This window comes from Crocodylus siamensis, chromosome 4 (genome assembly GCF_052110815.1).
Source record: "Crocodylus siamensis isolate JL-2025a chromosome 4, ASM5211081v1, whole genome shotgun sequence".
Lineage (NCBI taxonomy): Eukaryota > Metazoa > Chordata > Crocodylia > Crocodylidae > Crocodylus > Crocodylus siamensis.
In genome coordinates this window covers 75,809,349-75,825,942 of record NC_143398.1, presented here as the reverse complement: position 1 = coordinate 75,825,942, position 16,594 = coordinate 75,809,349, and the positions used below count along the sequence as shown (strand labels likewise).

At 40.3% G+C, this 16,594-nt stretch overlaps 1 protein-coding gene across 1 annotated transcript in view; it reads right to left on the bottom strand.

The window, feature by feature from the left end:
- The window catches only part of PTPRQ (protein tyrosine phosphatase receptor type Q), a 217,980-nt gene that overhangs the window by 73,981 nt on the left and 127,405 nt on the right, over positions 1-16,594 (bottom strand). The window contains exons 41-42 of the mRNA XM_090042600.1: positions 14,608-14,749; positions 12,850-13,119 (exon numbers count right to left, since the gene is read on the bottom strand). Of these exons, the coding sequence (XP_089898726.1) occupies positions 12,850-13,119; positions 14,608-14,749 (412 nt within the window). The remainder of the gene's footprint in view (positions 1-12,849; positions 13,120-14,607; positions 14,750-16,594) is intronic.

Here is a 16,594-nt window from a genome sequence, read left to right as displayed (position 1 = left end):
TAAATTCAGGCCTATATAGGAGCCTGCACAGGAAATTATGTCTCGTCCTATTTCTAACGCGCAAAAGAAAACGAGAGACAGCAGAAGACACCGAAAATCAATTTTCTACAGCAATGCCCTGACAGTTTTAAAAATGGAATTGGACCTTTAAATGTCAGCTAGTTAAAAAGTCTAATTTAATTTATCTCATCAAATACATTTGATCTGATTGGATAAATCAAATGAAAAAGTCATTTTTTGTTACACTGAGTAAAAACATACTTTTTTATTTGAACAAATCAGAAAATAAAATCAAGCATTTTCTAGGCAATTACAAAGTGATCAGCAGCGACACTCAGTGGTGCATTATCTTCTGTTGAACTCTATGTTCAACTAGATAATTTCAAGACAACGAAACTATTGGGTTTCAGATACAAAGAGGATTACAATTACTTTAGCACGGAGAATCAGATTTCCATTCTTCAAGAATGACTAAAATTCCCCCAACTTTTTCTTTTCACAGATGGTACTAATTTGAAAAAAACATTCCATGCTTCCTAGAGTAATCATGCAGCTTGCTTAAATTTTATAAATATGACTCAACTATGATGAAGTAACCAATATTCATTCTAAAAGCAATTAAGCTAAAAAACTGCATGTTAATGAATTATCCTTGTATCAGAAGTATCCCTAGCTATATTCATGACATGTTTTCACTTTATTAAACTTCTAAATAAAACGTCAGTAATTTTCACTAGCCACTAGAATGACATTATTTTAAATTATATTTAATTCACTATAATCCAGTTAGATTTAGAAGTAGCTAAAAATCAAAAGCTCTCTATAGTTTTCAGTTTAGTTTCTGAAACAATAACCATGAGGCAGACCAACAGGATGGAGTGTTTCCAAACTCATCCGCCATCACTCACAAGGAGACTAAACTTTAGAGGCAAGCACCCAATCCCACAAACTCCCTGATCACCTGACTGAGATACTAATCACACCTTCCAATGCCAGTCAGCTAATTCAGGCTAGACTTTTATTTAAGAAATGAAAACGAAACAAATTCATATTGCAAAAAGCACCTGACTACACACCAAATATCCAGAAAAAACAAGAGAGGAAGGAAAGACTGATAGACACAGACACAATGTGAGTTTTGCACCAAAAACATTCTATTCATAAGGAAGAAGATGTCACAAGGGCAGCAAAGGACACACAGAAGCACATCTACCAACAAAACAAAAAGAAGAGGTAGCTTTCTCTAGAGGTTGCCATGAAAAGCAATGACTGAACACAGAAGAAAGTAATGTGATATACCTTAGTTCCTAACTAATTTAAAGGAAAAAAGTCTCCTGGAACAGCTGCTTTAGCTGGATTTTGGATTTAAAAGAGTAGCCGCAGTCTGTAAGTCTGTTGAACAGTATTAACAGCATAAACATGAGTTAATTAAGTAAAGGGCATTAGAAAAATATGTACAACAATACAGACGAAAAGCAATTTGAAGAAAATAAATATGTACATATTTATTTGATTTTTATGCTAGTCTCTCCAATAGGGCTAAGAGCAACTTCCAATAAAAACAGATAAAATAATGAAACAATACCCCCAAAGAATATCCTGAACCCTACCTGCTAAAATCCTGCTGAAATAAAAAAGTATTTCACTGCCTCTGAAAACAGCTAGGCTGGGGTTCTGGCAGGCCTCAGGGGGGAAGGAGTTCTAGAGCTGAGGCGCAACAGTCAAAAATGACCTTCCACATGTTTTAGCTAAGCGAACTTGACACAGATGTTACCTGCAGGAGGTTGCTCTCAGCTGACCTTAAGGACTGTGGATGGAGGCAGCTCCTTTGGTACATAAGGTCAGGCCATTTAGGGCTTTATGGCCAAGTACAAGTGTTATCCTTTTATCAGTATAGGTGATTGGAAACTGGTCTATATCCATAACAGAAGTTTGGCACATGTAGACTGTTTTCAATATGGCAGAACCCAGTCTAAGACTGGCCCCCTCAAAGGGCTGTGTGTGCTGTTTGCTACCAATCTAAACTATGCCACTTACAGAAAATCATGCAACTTAGATCAATTCCATCTTGGTCTATTTGAATGTTTGTACCTACCCTAGAGGTCAAGACCAGCACCATGAATTGCACCCAGGAAGCTACTGAGAGCCACTGCAGACTGGAGCACTGGAGTAATGTGCTGTTTTGTCAATCTGCCTGCTTGTTCCTGTCAAAAGGTAGGCTGCTGCATTCAAACTAGCTGCAAATTCCAGACAGTCCTCAAGGTAGGTGCACATAAAGCACACTGCAATAGTCTAGCCTCAGTGTTACAAAAACATGAATGATGGTGGCCAGATCTGAATCTAAAATAAAAGTTTGCAGACAGATGGAAGGTGCTTCCAGCTACTACCACATCCAAAGAAAAACGAATCCAGGAGCACCCCAATGTTGAGGACCTGAATGACAACAAGAAACTGAACGCCATCAATAACAGAAGTCTATCTCCCTACCCCACAAGGCATGAAGTCTTCCACCACCATCACCTCTGTCTTGCCAGATTCATCTTCAGATTCAGGAGAGACAGAACTGGGTGTTGCCAGCATACTGATGGCATCTCACTCCAGATCCCCACCCAATCTTGACCAGTTGAACACAAGAAGTGACAAGCTGGAATCCCAGGGAGCCCCATGGGAAAGGTCCTGAAGGGAGGATGAACAGTCAACCATCACCACCCTAGGAGAGTGCAGAACCAGTTAAGAAAATTCCTATGAATACCTACATGATCAAACAGATGTGTTATCAACACCTAAAGGTTAACTGTATCAAACACTGCTGAAAGATTCACTGCAGCAGTGAAATTTCCCCTGTTTATCCCTAGGGAGAGATCAACAATGGGTTGACGTGGTGTCTGGAAAAGCCCCATTGCTGGGCATGGGTGGACCTGGTGCCTGAGAGGCCTGCCATTCAAAAGCATGGGTTGACGTGGTGCCCGAGAGACCTCCCATTCAAATGCATGGGTTGACCCAGTACCCAGGAGGCCTGCTATTCAAATGGATGGGTTGACATGGAGCCCCAAAAGGTCCCATTGCCAGGCCCGGGTTGACCTGTTGCTAGAGAGGCCTGCCATTCAAATGCCCAGCTTGACCTGGTGCCAGGAAAGCTTGCCATTCAAATGCCCAGGTTGATGTGGTGTCTAGAAAGGTCTTGTCCCTGGGCCCAGGTTGACCTGGTGACCAAGAGGCTTCTTGTTCACATACCTGGGTTGACCTGGTGCCAGGGAGGCCTGCCCTTCAGATGTCTGGGTTGACCTAGTGCCAGGGAGGCCTGCCACTGAAATGCATGGGTTGACGTGGTGTCCAGAAAAGCCCCATTGCCAGGCCTGGGTTGACCTACTGCCTGGGAGGCCTGCCATTCAAATGCATGTGTTAACCTCATGCCTGATGGGCCTGCCATTTAAATGCATGGATTGATGTGATGTCCAAAAAGCCCCCATTGCCAGGTCCATGTTGACTTAGTGCTCGGGCAGCTTGCCATTTAAATCCAAGGGTTGAGGTGGTGTCTGGAAAAGGCCCATCGCTGGGTATGGGTTGACCTGATGCCCAAGATGCCTCCCACAGGAATGAATGGGTTGACCTGGTGTCCAAAAAGCCTCCCATAGGAACGAATGGGTTGACCTGGTGCCCAGTCAGCACCTGGAAGTCCATAAGGGGTCATGCAAAATGCGTTCCCTGATCCTTCAATCTAGGAGGCTGGATCCATTTGGTGGTTTTGCCCTGTGCTTGCCCTGGAGCCTGGCATGGGCACGATGTTTAGGAAGGTACCTGCAGGGAACAGGGGCACGGAACCTGCAGGGAACAGGGGCAGGGAATGCGTTTTGCATGACACCTAATGGTCAACTGTATCAAACACAGCTGAAAGGTCTAATAGGAGCAATAGTTAAATTTCCCCTGTTTATCCCTAGGGAAAGATCACCAACCAAGGCCACAAATGTTCATCCATTATACAGAATGAAAGTCAGACCCACAGGGGTCCAGAAACCCAACAGGATCCAGATGTACCTGAGTTATCAGACAACCACTCATTCAGTGATTTTCCCCAAAACAGAAAGTCTGGAGACAGGGAAGTAGCTTGCTGGGGAGTCAACATCAAGACATGTTTTTCTGAAGAGGGGCTAGACAATTGTGGACTTCATGTCCAGTACTACACCCTCCTGAAGGGAGGAACTAACTACCCCTGCCAGCAGCAGACCTAGATTTCTGGCTGGCTTTTTACAAGCTAGGGTGGATATAGATCCAGTCTGCAACTGGTTGCCCTCATTCCCTTAAGCACATTCTCTGCCTTGGTGGATGACAACACTTGAAACTCGTCCATATAAACCAAACAAGACTGAGCTTCCCCAGGCCCAAAATTAGACTTATCAGCTAAACTGGTGGTCCCAATATGGACAATTCTGATTAACCAGGCCTTCACCACCCAAAATAGTTTGCTCGATGGCACTTTTGCAAATGCAACTGCAATGGAGAAAACAAACAAACCCAGCCTCCTTGGGGATGCCACTGCCATAGCATAGTCCTTTAAAAAGGATCTATGCCATTGTCAATCAACTTTGGCACAAGTCAGGAACCACCTGCACTTTAACCACACAACATTTCACTTAAGCTCCTCTCTTGCTTCACAGATTCCCCGCTATATCAGGGGGATCTTAATTAGTCTACCACACGAGTGACTGGTGCCACCTGAATCTGAGGGGGCACCTGTAGAAGCTGCCAACGGGAGCAGCCCTGTCAGGGGGGCACCAGCCCTGCTGACAGCATCAGTGTCGGCCATCAGGAGGGGCACCGGCACCCCCATGTACCCCCTACCAGTTGTCTATGACCACACAACTGGGGGCATTTGAGGGCAGGGATCTATGTCTTTAGAATACAGAGGCATCTTAGCAAACGGGATCTCCCATTTCCAAGCAGGTAAAAAACATCAAGTCCAATGCCCTGTGCGTCAGTCCAGTTATTCTCCATGCTAACCACAATTCAGATGAAATTTTGTTCCAGCCCTAAGGAGCCAGCCTCAGTATGAATGTTCAAGTCACCCAAGATAACAAGTCTAAGTGTCCTCAACACCAGTTCCAAGACAAGTTTAGCTAGCTCAGTCAGGGAATCTGTCATGCAGCAAAGTGATCAATACATTAGCAGAATCCCCAGTCTATCTCCAGTCCCAAACACAAGGTAGATAATTCTTAAGCGTCAAATTGTCCTAATCCTGCAAGTGCAAAAAAGAACTTTACTCCACAAACAGTTTTATGGCCTTCAGTAGGATGATGTGTGGTAAGAGGTAATGTACAGTATGGAATGAGAACATTATAATCTGTCCCTAAATGACCGAAATATTTTTTTTTTTGGATTGGTTGATTTTCCTGACATAAAACATGGCAAATTTTAGATTTTACCAATTGACTATATATTGCAGACCAGATTTTCAAGACAGCCTAGCCTTCACAGCAGGGGGTAGATTCTGAAATGTCCTCAGCTTGTGAACTGCGTATCTTTGAAAAAATCCATCCTCAACAGTGGGTCTGGAGCACTTGCAAAATCTCACCCTACAACTCTATTTTTTTTTTCTACTGAAGTTAACTACAACACACCAAGAAGAGTAGGATTAGGCCATTTATTTAATATGCTCAAAAATTTAGTTTGAGACCTCTAAGAGAGAGTCCAGAGGAGAGCCACGCGCATGATCAGAGGTCAGGAAAACAGATCTTACCATGATAGGCTGAGAGACATGGGACTCTTTAGCCTGGAAAAGCACAGGCTCAGGGGTGATCTGATGGCCACCTATAAGTTTATCAGGGGTGACCACCAGGATCTGGGGGAACGTTTGTTCACCAGAGCGCCCCAAGGGATGACAAGATCGAACGGTCACAAACTCCTGCAAGACCGTTTCAGGCTGGACATAAGGAAGAATTTCTTTACTGTCCGAGCCCCCAAGGTCTGGAACAGTCTGCCAGCGGAGGTGGTTCAAGCACCTACATTGAACACCTTCAAGAGTAAATTGGATGCTTATGTTGCTAGGATCCTATGACCCCAGCTGACTTCCTGCCCTTTGGGTAGGGGGCTGGACTCGATGATCTCCCGAGGTCCCTTCCAGCCCTGATGTCTATGAAATCTATGAAATTACATATAGGGGGAAATGGATTGCTGGAACTGTAAAAGACTCTTTAAATTTAGACAGATGCCGGGCAGAGATGCACCTTATAGACTAACTAAATATGCCTGCATGAGCCCAAGGTCACTTCATTAGATGCTGTCTTTACTTTGGATTTAGTTCTGCAAAAATGCTAAATTCTCTTCAAAATTCAATTATTTAAAGAAGTCCTGAGATTACTTAGTGGATTGAGAAGTTGGACCATTTATTATAAAAAGTGTGTCCTGAACATGCATCTTCAACCTAAAATATCTTCAATTTGCAAACAAAGTGTTTCTAATGTAATTTCTCTATATGTTACCACCATTTTCCATCCAGTTAAACCAAAGTTGATCCAAGCCTTTTTTTAAAGTAAAATTTCTTAGCCTGATTTGTACTGTAGAATTCCCTATTGGTTTTTATTGGTTTATTTTTAAAGAAAAATTACATTTAAATTGACCTTACAAAATAAAAATAAAATTGCATCAAATTTGCTATGCTGGGTACATTTGACCATTAACTTTGCCTTGTGGTTGTACATACCCAACAATATATGAATCAAAAGAAAAATTATTATGTAGATTAAAATACAAGAACCAAATGAACATCTGAGAGAAGGGATGATTGAGATCCTTATGTCCCAATTTTGTTCTATAATGTTTATGAAAAATTTTGGTGTCACTGAGGAAATTAACAGTTTGATAGCACCAGATGATTATGAGGTAAAGCCTTCTCTTTTTTTAAAATACCTGCAAGGGACACAGAAGCTATTTCATTTCATACATTCAGAATCTGTACTATGTTGGCTGATTTTGCCAATGCAGGGCACTTCGGCAATAACTACAACATCAGGACCCATAGAACTGCTGGCATTCATGAAAATAAACTTCCAGCCTATCACCATTGATTTTCTGCCTTGTCCTGACAAGTTGCTGTAAAAACCCTCTGGAGATCAGCTGTCATGCAAGGAAGAGGGAAAGGAGAAAAAAAAAGGAACTATGGATGGGATAGACTCTGCTTCCTTGGTGTGAGGAGGGTTCTAGACTGCTGGAGATATTGTGCTGTTTTCCTTTTCCCTTGCTGTCTGACTTTAGGGATAAGGTTAATAATCCAAAAAGGAATGCCTGCACTGGCTGAGAGTTTTACAAGAGTTCAAGCAGGAATGTTGCACCATGTCAGTCTCCATACTGATTTAGCCAGTAGAGACCTGACACACATTTAGCAAATCAAAATATTCTGCATATGAGCAACTGCCAGTCATCTAGTGATAGTGATCTGAGGGTAAGAGCCTTTTCCATCAGCCATCCCTGCTCTCTATTTTTAGGGAAGGTAAGTTAATATATGCATATATGGTTAGCAACAGTGAGAAAAAGACTAAGGGAAGCACTCAGCTAATACTCTGTCCTAGGATGTGTTCCAGCTTTATCATTTTTAATCCAGACATGTTATGAATGAATGAATTTATATTTAGGGAAGAAAACAATTTGCAATTGGGGCAAAAAACATCATTTACTACAAGGGTGGGCAGCCGCAAGTGGCACCAGCAGCCTCTGTGTTGCACATGGCAGATCAGGGAAGGGACAGGTAGCAAAGCAGCAGATAAGGCAGGGAGTAGAAAGCAGAGCATCTGATCAGGCAGGGAGTACACAGCAGGAACCACAAAGCAGAGCAGCAATTTGATCACAGAGCATACCACAGGGAGCAGAAAGCAGAGCAGCAGATCAAGTAAAGGAAAGGGATCGGAATGGGGAAGTGTGGGGTTAATTTGTGGCACAGCTGCCAAAAAGGTTGGCCTCCACTGATTTACTACATGACTAAACACCTACCTAGCACAATGGGGGCCCAACCTGTTGAAGACCTCTAGTTGACACAATACAAATATTAATTAATAGTAGAAGAAAGTACGGCAAGCTACATCTTATGCCATAATGCTAAAATCATTGTCTTTAATATTTTTGACTGAGTGCATGTGTGTAGAAGTTTCAGAGACGAGTGAAAGTGGGCTGGAACAAAGACAAAATTTACATTTTGATTTGTTCAAATTTCAGAACCTCCAAATGGCACATTAAATATCTTAATTTTTGTTTCCCACGTTAGCAATTATTGATTTTGTTTACACTCCTGTGCCTAGTGAACTTGGTCAGATTTAAAATTGAGAGACCTCTTTAGAGAACATGTTAGCACCAGTTTAAAGCAGTTCCCCCTCCACACCTCTATAAACTCACTCAACCTTAATAAATACTTTCTTGGATATAATCCAAAAATAGCTATTCAGTCATGAAATCCTAAATCATTCATGCATGTGTATTTGCTATATTATCTTTCATATCCTATATAAAATATCTAAACACAAAGTAACATAACCACCACAAAGTTCATAGGTTTTTCTTTGTGGGTCACTATGTACTCTATCCTAGTATAAGCAGTTTACCGTGACAGTGGAGCTAGATTAGACAGCAAACACTACTAATCTCCTCATAAATTTAATCTTCATGATTCGTGCTTGGTTGTATCCAGATATGAACAAGTTTACATTAAAAAAAAATCAAAAAAAAAAATCAAACAATCTTTGCAAAGCATGTAAAGGTCAGATACTATGCAATTAGACACTGAACCAAATTTGATTTCACTTTCTGTCAAAAATAAATGCATTGTCAGTGACTCAGTGCTGGCTATGTATTCTGTGACTAATCTTAGACTACCATAAATAAGAAGCTGACAACAGCTATAAAACTGTTTCCATTCCCAACCATGAATCTCCAATTCCTAGTAGCTAGAAAACAATTCATCCAAACACACAGTTAAGGAAATGTTGACCTGATAACAACTAGCTTGTTGTAAATATAACTAAAAGTATCTACATTTAAACCAAATTTCAACATTTAAACAACAGCAAAAGAGTTTGAGCTGCAATAGTTCTGGAGGAAGAATTCCAATTTTGTAACTGAGGAGTTTAGTCTTGCATTGATAAAACATATAAAAGGCACATGATATTTCAAATTAAGAAAAGTTTTTAATATTTTATTAATAATATCAATAATGAGGTCAATTAAATTTAATATATAATCCATTATAAGAATTGCATATTGTTTGTACAAATAAGGGGTGCCAAATTCACCTGGGCTCCTGGGCTGGATCTGGATGTTGGAGCTCCTCCTGGACAGGATTCTGAATCTGGCAATGGCGTGGGAACACCAGGATTAACACAGCCATTGCTTGGACCCTGCTCCCACCAACATACAACTACATCAGGGCTTCTAGGATATGAATTTGGCAGTGGACTCTGCTGCTACCTACCCCACCTTTTAATTCCCAGGTCTCTGGGAGCCCTATCGGCTGAATGAAAGAGCTTTGTGGACCAGATCCAGCCTGCAGACCTTATCTTTGACACCCTTGGTATATATTAATAAAAACATTTCATTAATATTATTAATAAAATCAAAATTAGTTTTAAAAAAACACATCTCCAAGTAAAAATATTTGTAATGTAGGGTCCCTCTAGACCATCTTCCCCAGCCCAGGGTGCATTCATAGCATCTCCAAAACCTCTCCAGACCCTTTCTTTAGGGCACCATTGATTGGCTGCAACCTAATAATCTTTAGCTGATCCCAACATAAAACAGTTAAATACGAGTCCAGCTAACCTTCCCTGACCCAGAAGCTTCCTTGCCAGAGCTCCCTGTTCCTAGGTCTTCCACAGTCCTTTAACAAGCTATCTGCTTGGAAGCCCTCCTGCTCCAGAGCTTGCCACAGAAGCCAACCGACTTCCTGTTACTTTGTCCCAAACAAGTTCTCTCAGCCTTTATAACAGTCGATTGCTCCTCAGTTTAGTCTGACAACTTGTAAGCTACTAGCCATGGATCTATTCCAAACACGGTTCTGTCTCAGAATTGAGTGGGCCATTATCCCGGCCCCCGGTTTTTTGAAGAGCCTTGTATTCAACAGTGTGCTGAAGCTTACACTTACCAGTCTATCAACCCCTTTTCAAACCAGCATTTACGTTTACATGTCACTTTGATCTTAAGTGGTATTAAATGTAAAGGTACTAAAGCACAGGCTTAAAGTTTAGGCAGTTTGCTGTTTAGATAGGGTTAGGTACAGTCATCTCTAATGACTTCACTGAGATGGGAGCCCAGTGGGAACATTTCTATTAACCTGAGTATGACTTAGACTGAAGTTGAAAAGGACATCTGTAAATATATAAGTCTATACTTTGATACTTTTTAATATTTTCCAAATTTATAACTATGATCTAATTGTAATCATCTAATTTATTGTAAAACTGGCCATCTGACCAACATAGCTCTTTATTCTATTTCAAACTAATTTCAGTAGCTATCCCAATATATGCAAATATAGTCATTCATTGCTGAATAGTTTGGACAAAATTTTCAATTTATGGCCTGTACAGGGTTTGTTAAATTCAAATATTCACTATTTGTTGTCTAGAACATATCTCCTAAGTCATTTGGAAGCATAATCTTCCTTGAAATATTCGCATATGTAGTTGTAGGAAATGACTGATAACAAATAACAAAGGAGCAAATATTCTTGTTTAGATATAAATACACTTGTTCTCATAGGAATATGTATACTATTACAATGGACAGACATGCCCCCAAACATCCATGAGAACAAAATAAAATGCTCTTAAGCAGGGGAACACAAAGACTTCAAAAGCCTAGTCAAACAGAACAGCCAATCAGAATATGAATGAAATTTCATGAGGACACTTCTAGCAACAGTCTTCCAGCTGTGCTATCCCATTATCTGCTCTTTCCTCATTCAAGGCTTATTAAAGATATCCCATCTCACAAAGTCTCCCAGAAAAATTTTAATTCAAAGAATAAAGTCATCCAACAATTTACGTTCCTCAAAAAGAAAAATAGGTAGGGTTAGCTCCCAGATCTATACAAATGAAAGAGGACAAAATAGAGATAAATGTGATATTTCTGGCAAATTCTCTCTCTCTCTTCCTGAGCCCCTTCCTAGTGTTTCTCTTGGATTAAAATCTTTCCAATAATTTTAAAACTACCACTAGAAGATTTTTGTCAAAAAGTAGAAAAAACCCACTTCTTTCATATTTAGGCAAATATTACCAGGGTACTTGCATTCCCAAAATATTTGACTAGTTCTTCTGACTTAAAACTTATTAAAAATGTTACTTCATATAATGCTTTTGAATATTTCCAAGAAAATAATGTAAATAATAGATGTATATAGCTGTCTCCAGTTTACAGAGTGCTTCTTTGAAAAAAAACTAGTTTGCAGATTTATACTCATTGAGAATTAAGCGATGAGCCTCTACAAGGGGGAAGGGCTGACCTAGACAAAAGGTTTAACACCACATCTCTTACCTCCAGGAGAGTAGGCGATTCTGAATAGGAGAAGCAGAGATTTTCCCTCTGCCCTCCTACCCAGATCATTTTATAACCTGATGGTTATTGCCCTCTCTTGGAGGTGGGAAATACATATTTGAATCTCCTCATGCTGAAATTCAAGAAAATTATATGAAGACTTCCTACCTCCTAATGTATAGGCTATAGTATAGATACAGAAGATGGGCAACAACATCACAACTGGCTGTGTTGTTAAAATGAAATAACTGTGATTGTGTGGAGTCTGATCCTGCTGATGTTAGCAAGCCCTATAGCGACTCAGATGTAGATTCAGGCTAGACATCAGGAAGCACTACTTCACGGTCAGGGTGGCCAGGATCCAGAACCAACTTCCAAGGGAAGTGGTGCTCGCTCCTACCCTGGGGGTCTTCAAAAGGAGGCTAGATAATCACCTAGCCGGGGTCGTTTGACCCCAGCATTCGTCCCTGCCGACAGCAGGGGGTTGGACGTGATGATCTGTTCAGGTCCCTTCCGACCCTACTAACTATGAAACACTATGCCATGTTGCTTAGTTTCTAGATCCAAATTGGCAGTTGGCAGACTTGACATTTTGTTGCTGGCACTCGAGCAGTTCTAGGTAAGTGCAGAACTGCAAGCACAGGTGACTTGGAATCTTTCAGACTGAACAGGAAGGCATCTAATGAGCTACTGATGCTTCCAGAGTTAGGCAACCATTCAACAGGCAATTTTTGAGGTACCTGGTTCCTGTTCAGGTGCCTAGTATCTTTTTGGATCTGGCATGCTGTGTACTTTCCCACTAAAAAAATTCTACTCATTTGTCAGTTACAAAGAACATTTGGGGATGTTAAATGATTTTATTAAATAACTTCTACTGTTGAAATTCCAATAAGTCACAGTATGGAATAATTAACATTAAAATACAGAACATTATTTGCTGAAACACCTCCCTTTCAGGCAGAACTGTCAGAATGAGAGTATTAAAGGAGGTGAAACAATACCTCACCTAACTATGAGCTACTCAATACTGGGATTGGATTATAGGATAACATATGAAAACAAGACCTATCATGGCAAAAGCTTACTTTTTCACTTTAAGTCCTACTGGGCAATTAAATTATACTCCCCACCCCTTGGACTCAGACCTAAGGGCACTTTAAGATGGGGATGGATGAATGGGCCCTGTTTTTCACCACAGTAAACTATGAATTAAACTGTGATTATATTTTGTTAGGGGAAGACTCGGCTGCTGCAGTAAATGCAAGGAAGGCATCAAAGGTCTGAATAATTTAATTTCATTTAAATTAAACAACATGTGAACTGAATAAAAATGGTTACCTCTTTCTGGAAATGTGCTGGCATTACAGATCTGCTCTTCCCCTTCACCAGCAGATGTTGCAGCTCTTATTTTAAATTGGTAAGAAACATTTGACATCAGATGTCTGAAAGTGTGCATCGTGTCATAAAAAGAAAAGTTTGTAGAATTTCCTTCAGAAGTTATGATGTAATGAGTAATGATGCCATTTGACTTGGAAGGTGGGTCCCACTGCACTAGAACTGACTGCCAACTAGTTGCAGTACACTGTACGTTCTGGACAATATCTGGAACTTAAAAAGTTACACAGGCACCAAAAGGTTAACTTTGCCACACACTTAACAGGGTAATCACATTACAATATAATTAGAGAAGAAGGCGTGATGCTTATAATAAGGATTAGGCATTCTGGTGACAGACAAATTGATGCTGTAATAAAAACACACCATCTTAAATGAAAAATGTTTTTGATGGTACTTACTAGAGGCTTTCTTCCCAGCAACTGTGAACATGACTGAAACAAGGCTTGAAATGGAAACAGTCATAGCACATTAGGCTCCCTAAAACCAGCTATGTGCTATTGTGCTCCAACTTCATTCTCTTCTCCTCCCTTACACTCCCTTAGCCCGATTTCTCTTTGATGGTGTACTAAACCTGCAATCTCCTCCCCTGGAGTTACAAAAAGTTTCTATTGCCCCCACCTCTTTGCATTCCCTACTGCATGAGTTCTTTTTAAGGCTCAGGTACAGCTTATGAAATGTAATAGGTAAAAACAATATCACATTGAAAATGAAAAACAACAGGCTCCAATTTTTGGAACAACTGGTTACATTCCCCCAGGGAAGTTAGATTGCTGGATTTCCAAAGTAAGAGAGAAGAAAAAATAGTGAAAGCTTCTTTTCTCTCTCCCTTGACATCATGTCCAACAATAAGGAAAAGACTAGTCCTGATGTACAGGAAAAGGAGAAAAAGATACTAAGGCTCTCCCTGTGCCATCAGAGTTCTAGAAACAAGGTAACATTTGCAGGTGGGGGAATTTTTTTTTTTGAGCAGATGATTAATTAAATAAGTTCAGTTATAGTTGTCTTCCCAGTTAATCAGAAAGAGCAAAATGGGACAAAGTAGGAAGTTTAATTAATGACTGGCTTCCCCCCACCCCAAAGCAAGTGATCAGAATAGTTTAAAAGATTGGATTGATTACAAGATGTTTTAAAAAGCAGCACCTAATTTATTTGCCAGTTTTATAGCCAGCTGCTGGGGGTACTGCTTGAAATTTTGGTTTTTTAATGCTCCAAAATATCATTTTGCATATGATTTTGCATATCATTTTGGTATAATACTCTCCAAGTATTATATTTATATTACTTATGGTGTTACCAAAAGATGTATAATAACCATGTAAGGCTCTCTTTTCAATAGAGAATGCCTTCTATTTCCAGACTTTCACTGTCAGCTTGCAAACTAGTGAGATAATTATTAGATGCCAGGGAGGTTATAATGGGGTGGACCACTCTAGACATGTTCCATTTCTATATTTTCCCTCTAGAGTATCTACTACTTGCCCCTGATGGAAACAGGATGCTAGGCTGAACAGATCAGTGGTCTGACCCAGTCTAACACCAGGCATATTGGGTACAATAAGAATGTCAACAGAGAAATGAAAATGGGACAGCTTTATGGTGCATTAAATTTGGAGAGTAAAAGGAAGAACACTGGTTCAGTTATAAAAGGAAATCTGCACAGGCAAAATTGAAGTTAATAAAAAAGAAATGTGTTCTAACCTGATTCCTTTGTTGTGAATTTGATGATGTTACTGAACTGATTGCCATTTCCAACTTTTGTAAAGGCTGAAATACTGATAAAATAAGTCCTGAATGGCTCCAATCCAACAAGGTTTGCCTCATTTTGTAAACCTGAAACATTCTTTCAGGAAAAGAACATTTGTTACTACAAAAGTAGTCCAAACCCTGTACCTACTGACATCAGTGAGAATATTAGTACTGCACTCCTGCTTCTCCAATAGCCTGTTATCACATAAAAGACGTAAGGCAAAGCAAAATCAAGCTCTTTAACCTGATACGCTTTATGTGTATGAACACATACTATATTTTGATACAAGAATGCACATTTCATTTACTTTTTCAAGAATCTATTTCTTTTCATTTTTTTCAGAAATACTGAGATAAATATCAGAAGAAAGGAGAGACTGAGAGCTTCTCTCAAATGCAGCAGTCAAGAAGCAGTGATTATATTTGTCTGCTTCTTTCCTTGTTTCTGCACGACTGCTTAGTGTAAACTCAAAGTTTTTAGTAAAACAACCCACCCAGCAGATCATTTACTACTAAAAAACACAGCTTGCTCCCCGCTTACACTACCTTCCTCTTGTGAGGAAGATCTGTTGAAGCAAGCCATTAAAATGTAATAGTACATATGCACAGTGAGACAGACACATCTTCTGATAACTGTATCTTGCCATTTCTAAAACTATAAAAAAAAATGAAATCTCAAAAAGGTTAATCAAATGCACCTTTTTTGTTTCAAAATATTATGCATGTTTGTACCCATCAGCAGTATCATGGTAAAGGATTTGACCTTGAGAGCTGATGGCACAGCCACTCCACAATACTACCCCCAATCTCTCTCCGTTCTGTGCTACCGGCATCACATCTACATCTCAGAGAAAGGGCAGGACACCCATTTCGTGGCCGTTTCTAGCATTGACTTGGTGCCAGTCTAAAGTGTCACTTTTGGCTAACTTTTGGCCTGCCTCTTCTCATCCCCTTCTCTCCTCTTCAAGAAATAGAGAAGAGAGAGGTAGTTAGCCATGTTAGTCTGAAGTCAAGAAGAAAGCAGGGCAAGGCAGCACTTTGGAGACTAATTCACTCAGAAAGGCATAACCCTTTAGGTGACAGCCTACTTCTATCTTGAAGCTCCTGATTAGATAGAAGTAGGCTGTGATCTGTGAAAGCGTATGCATTTGTGAACAAGTTAGTCTCTTAGGTGCCACCCTGCCCTGCCTTCTACAAGAATTAGAGTAAAAGAGATGAGTGCAATATATTTTCTGTTATCTGAGACAAAAAATATTTTAGAGTGATAGGGCAGGACATGCAAAAATACAGGCTCTCTCAAAAGAGCAGCTACTTCTGTGACACATAGCCACCTCTAGATATACCTTCAGAAATCTGTGTTAGAGCTGCTCAATTCCAGCAGGAAAGTAAGTACAAGTTTGTCAAAATAAATCTCAGTTATAGAGTGCAGCTGTAATGTCCCTTCATGCACTGCTCTGCCTGTCCCACTGTTGCAAGTCAAGGAGTATGCTCTCTTGCACATGTAGCTTTTCTTGTCATGTGACATGTAGTGTGTGCAACAGATATACATCAATCAAGTGTGATGGTATCTGATAGAGGCTATCTGATGGTCTCTATCAAATCTAAATCTGCCTGCTGTCTCACGATGCACGTGATGTACAAACCATTCTGGACTGACCCTGAGCACTGGATCTGGCTCTCAAGCCTAGTCAATGGACCCAGTCTGCACTGGCCTCAGATGCAGCATGCGTGTAGTGTAGTGTGTGCTGCCTGTGGTGCATGGGTCTTGTTCAAGACCCACAGGTATCAAGGCAGCACTGCAGCTCCATGGGCTGGATCTGACCAATGGACAGAATCTTTGACACTCCTGAGTTCAAATATACTCATTACTTTGTTCACTTAAAATTTTATTGGCTTAAAGATGCCATTACAAAAAGAAATCCTCTAGAGTTTCTATCCA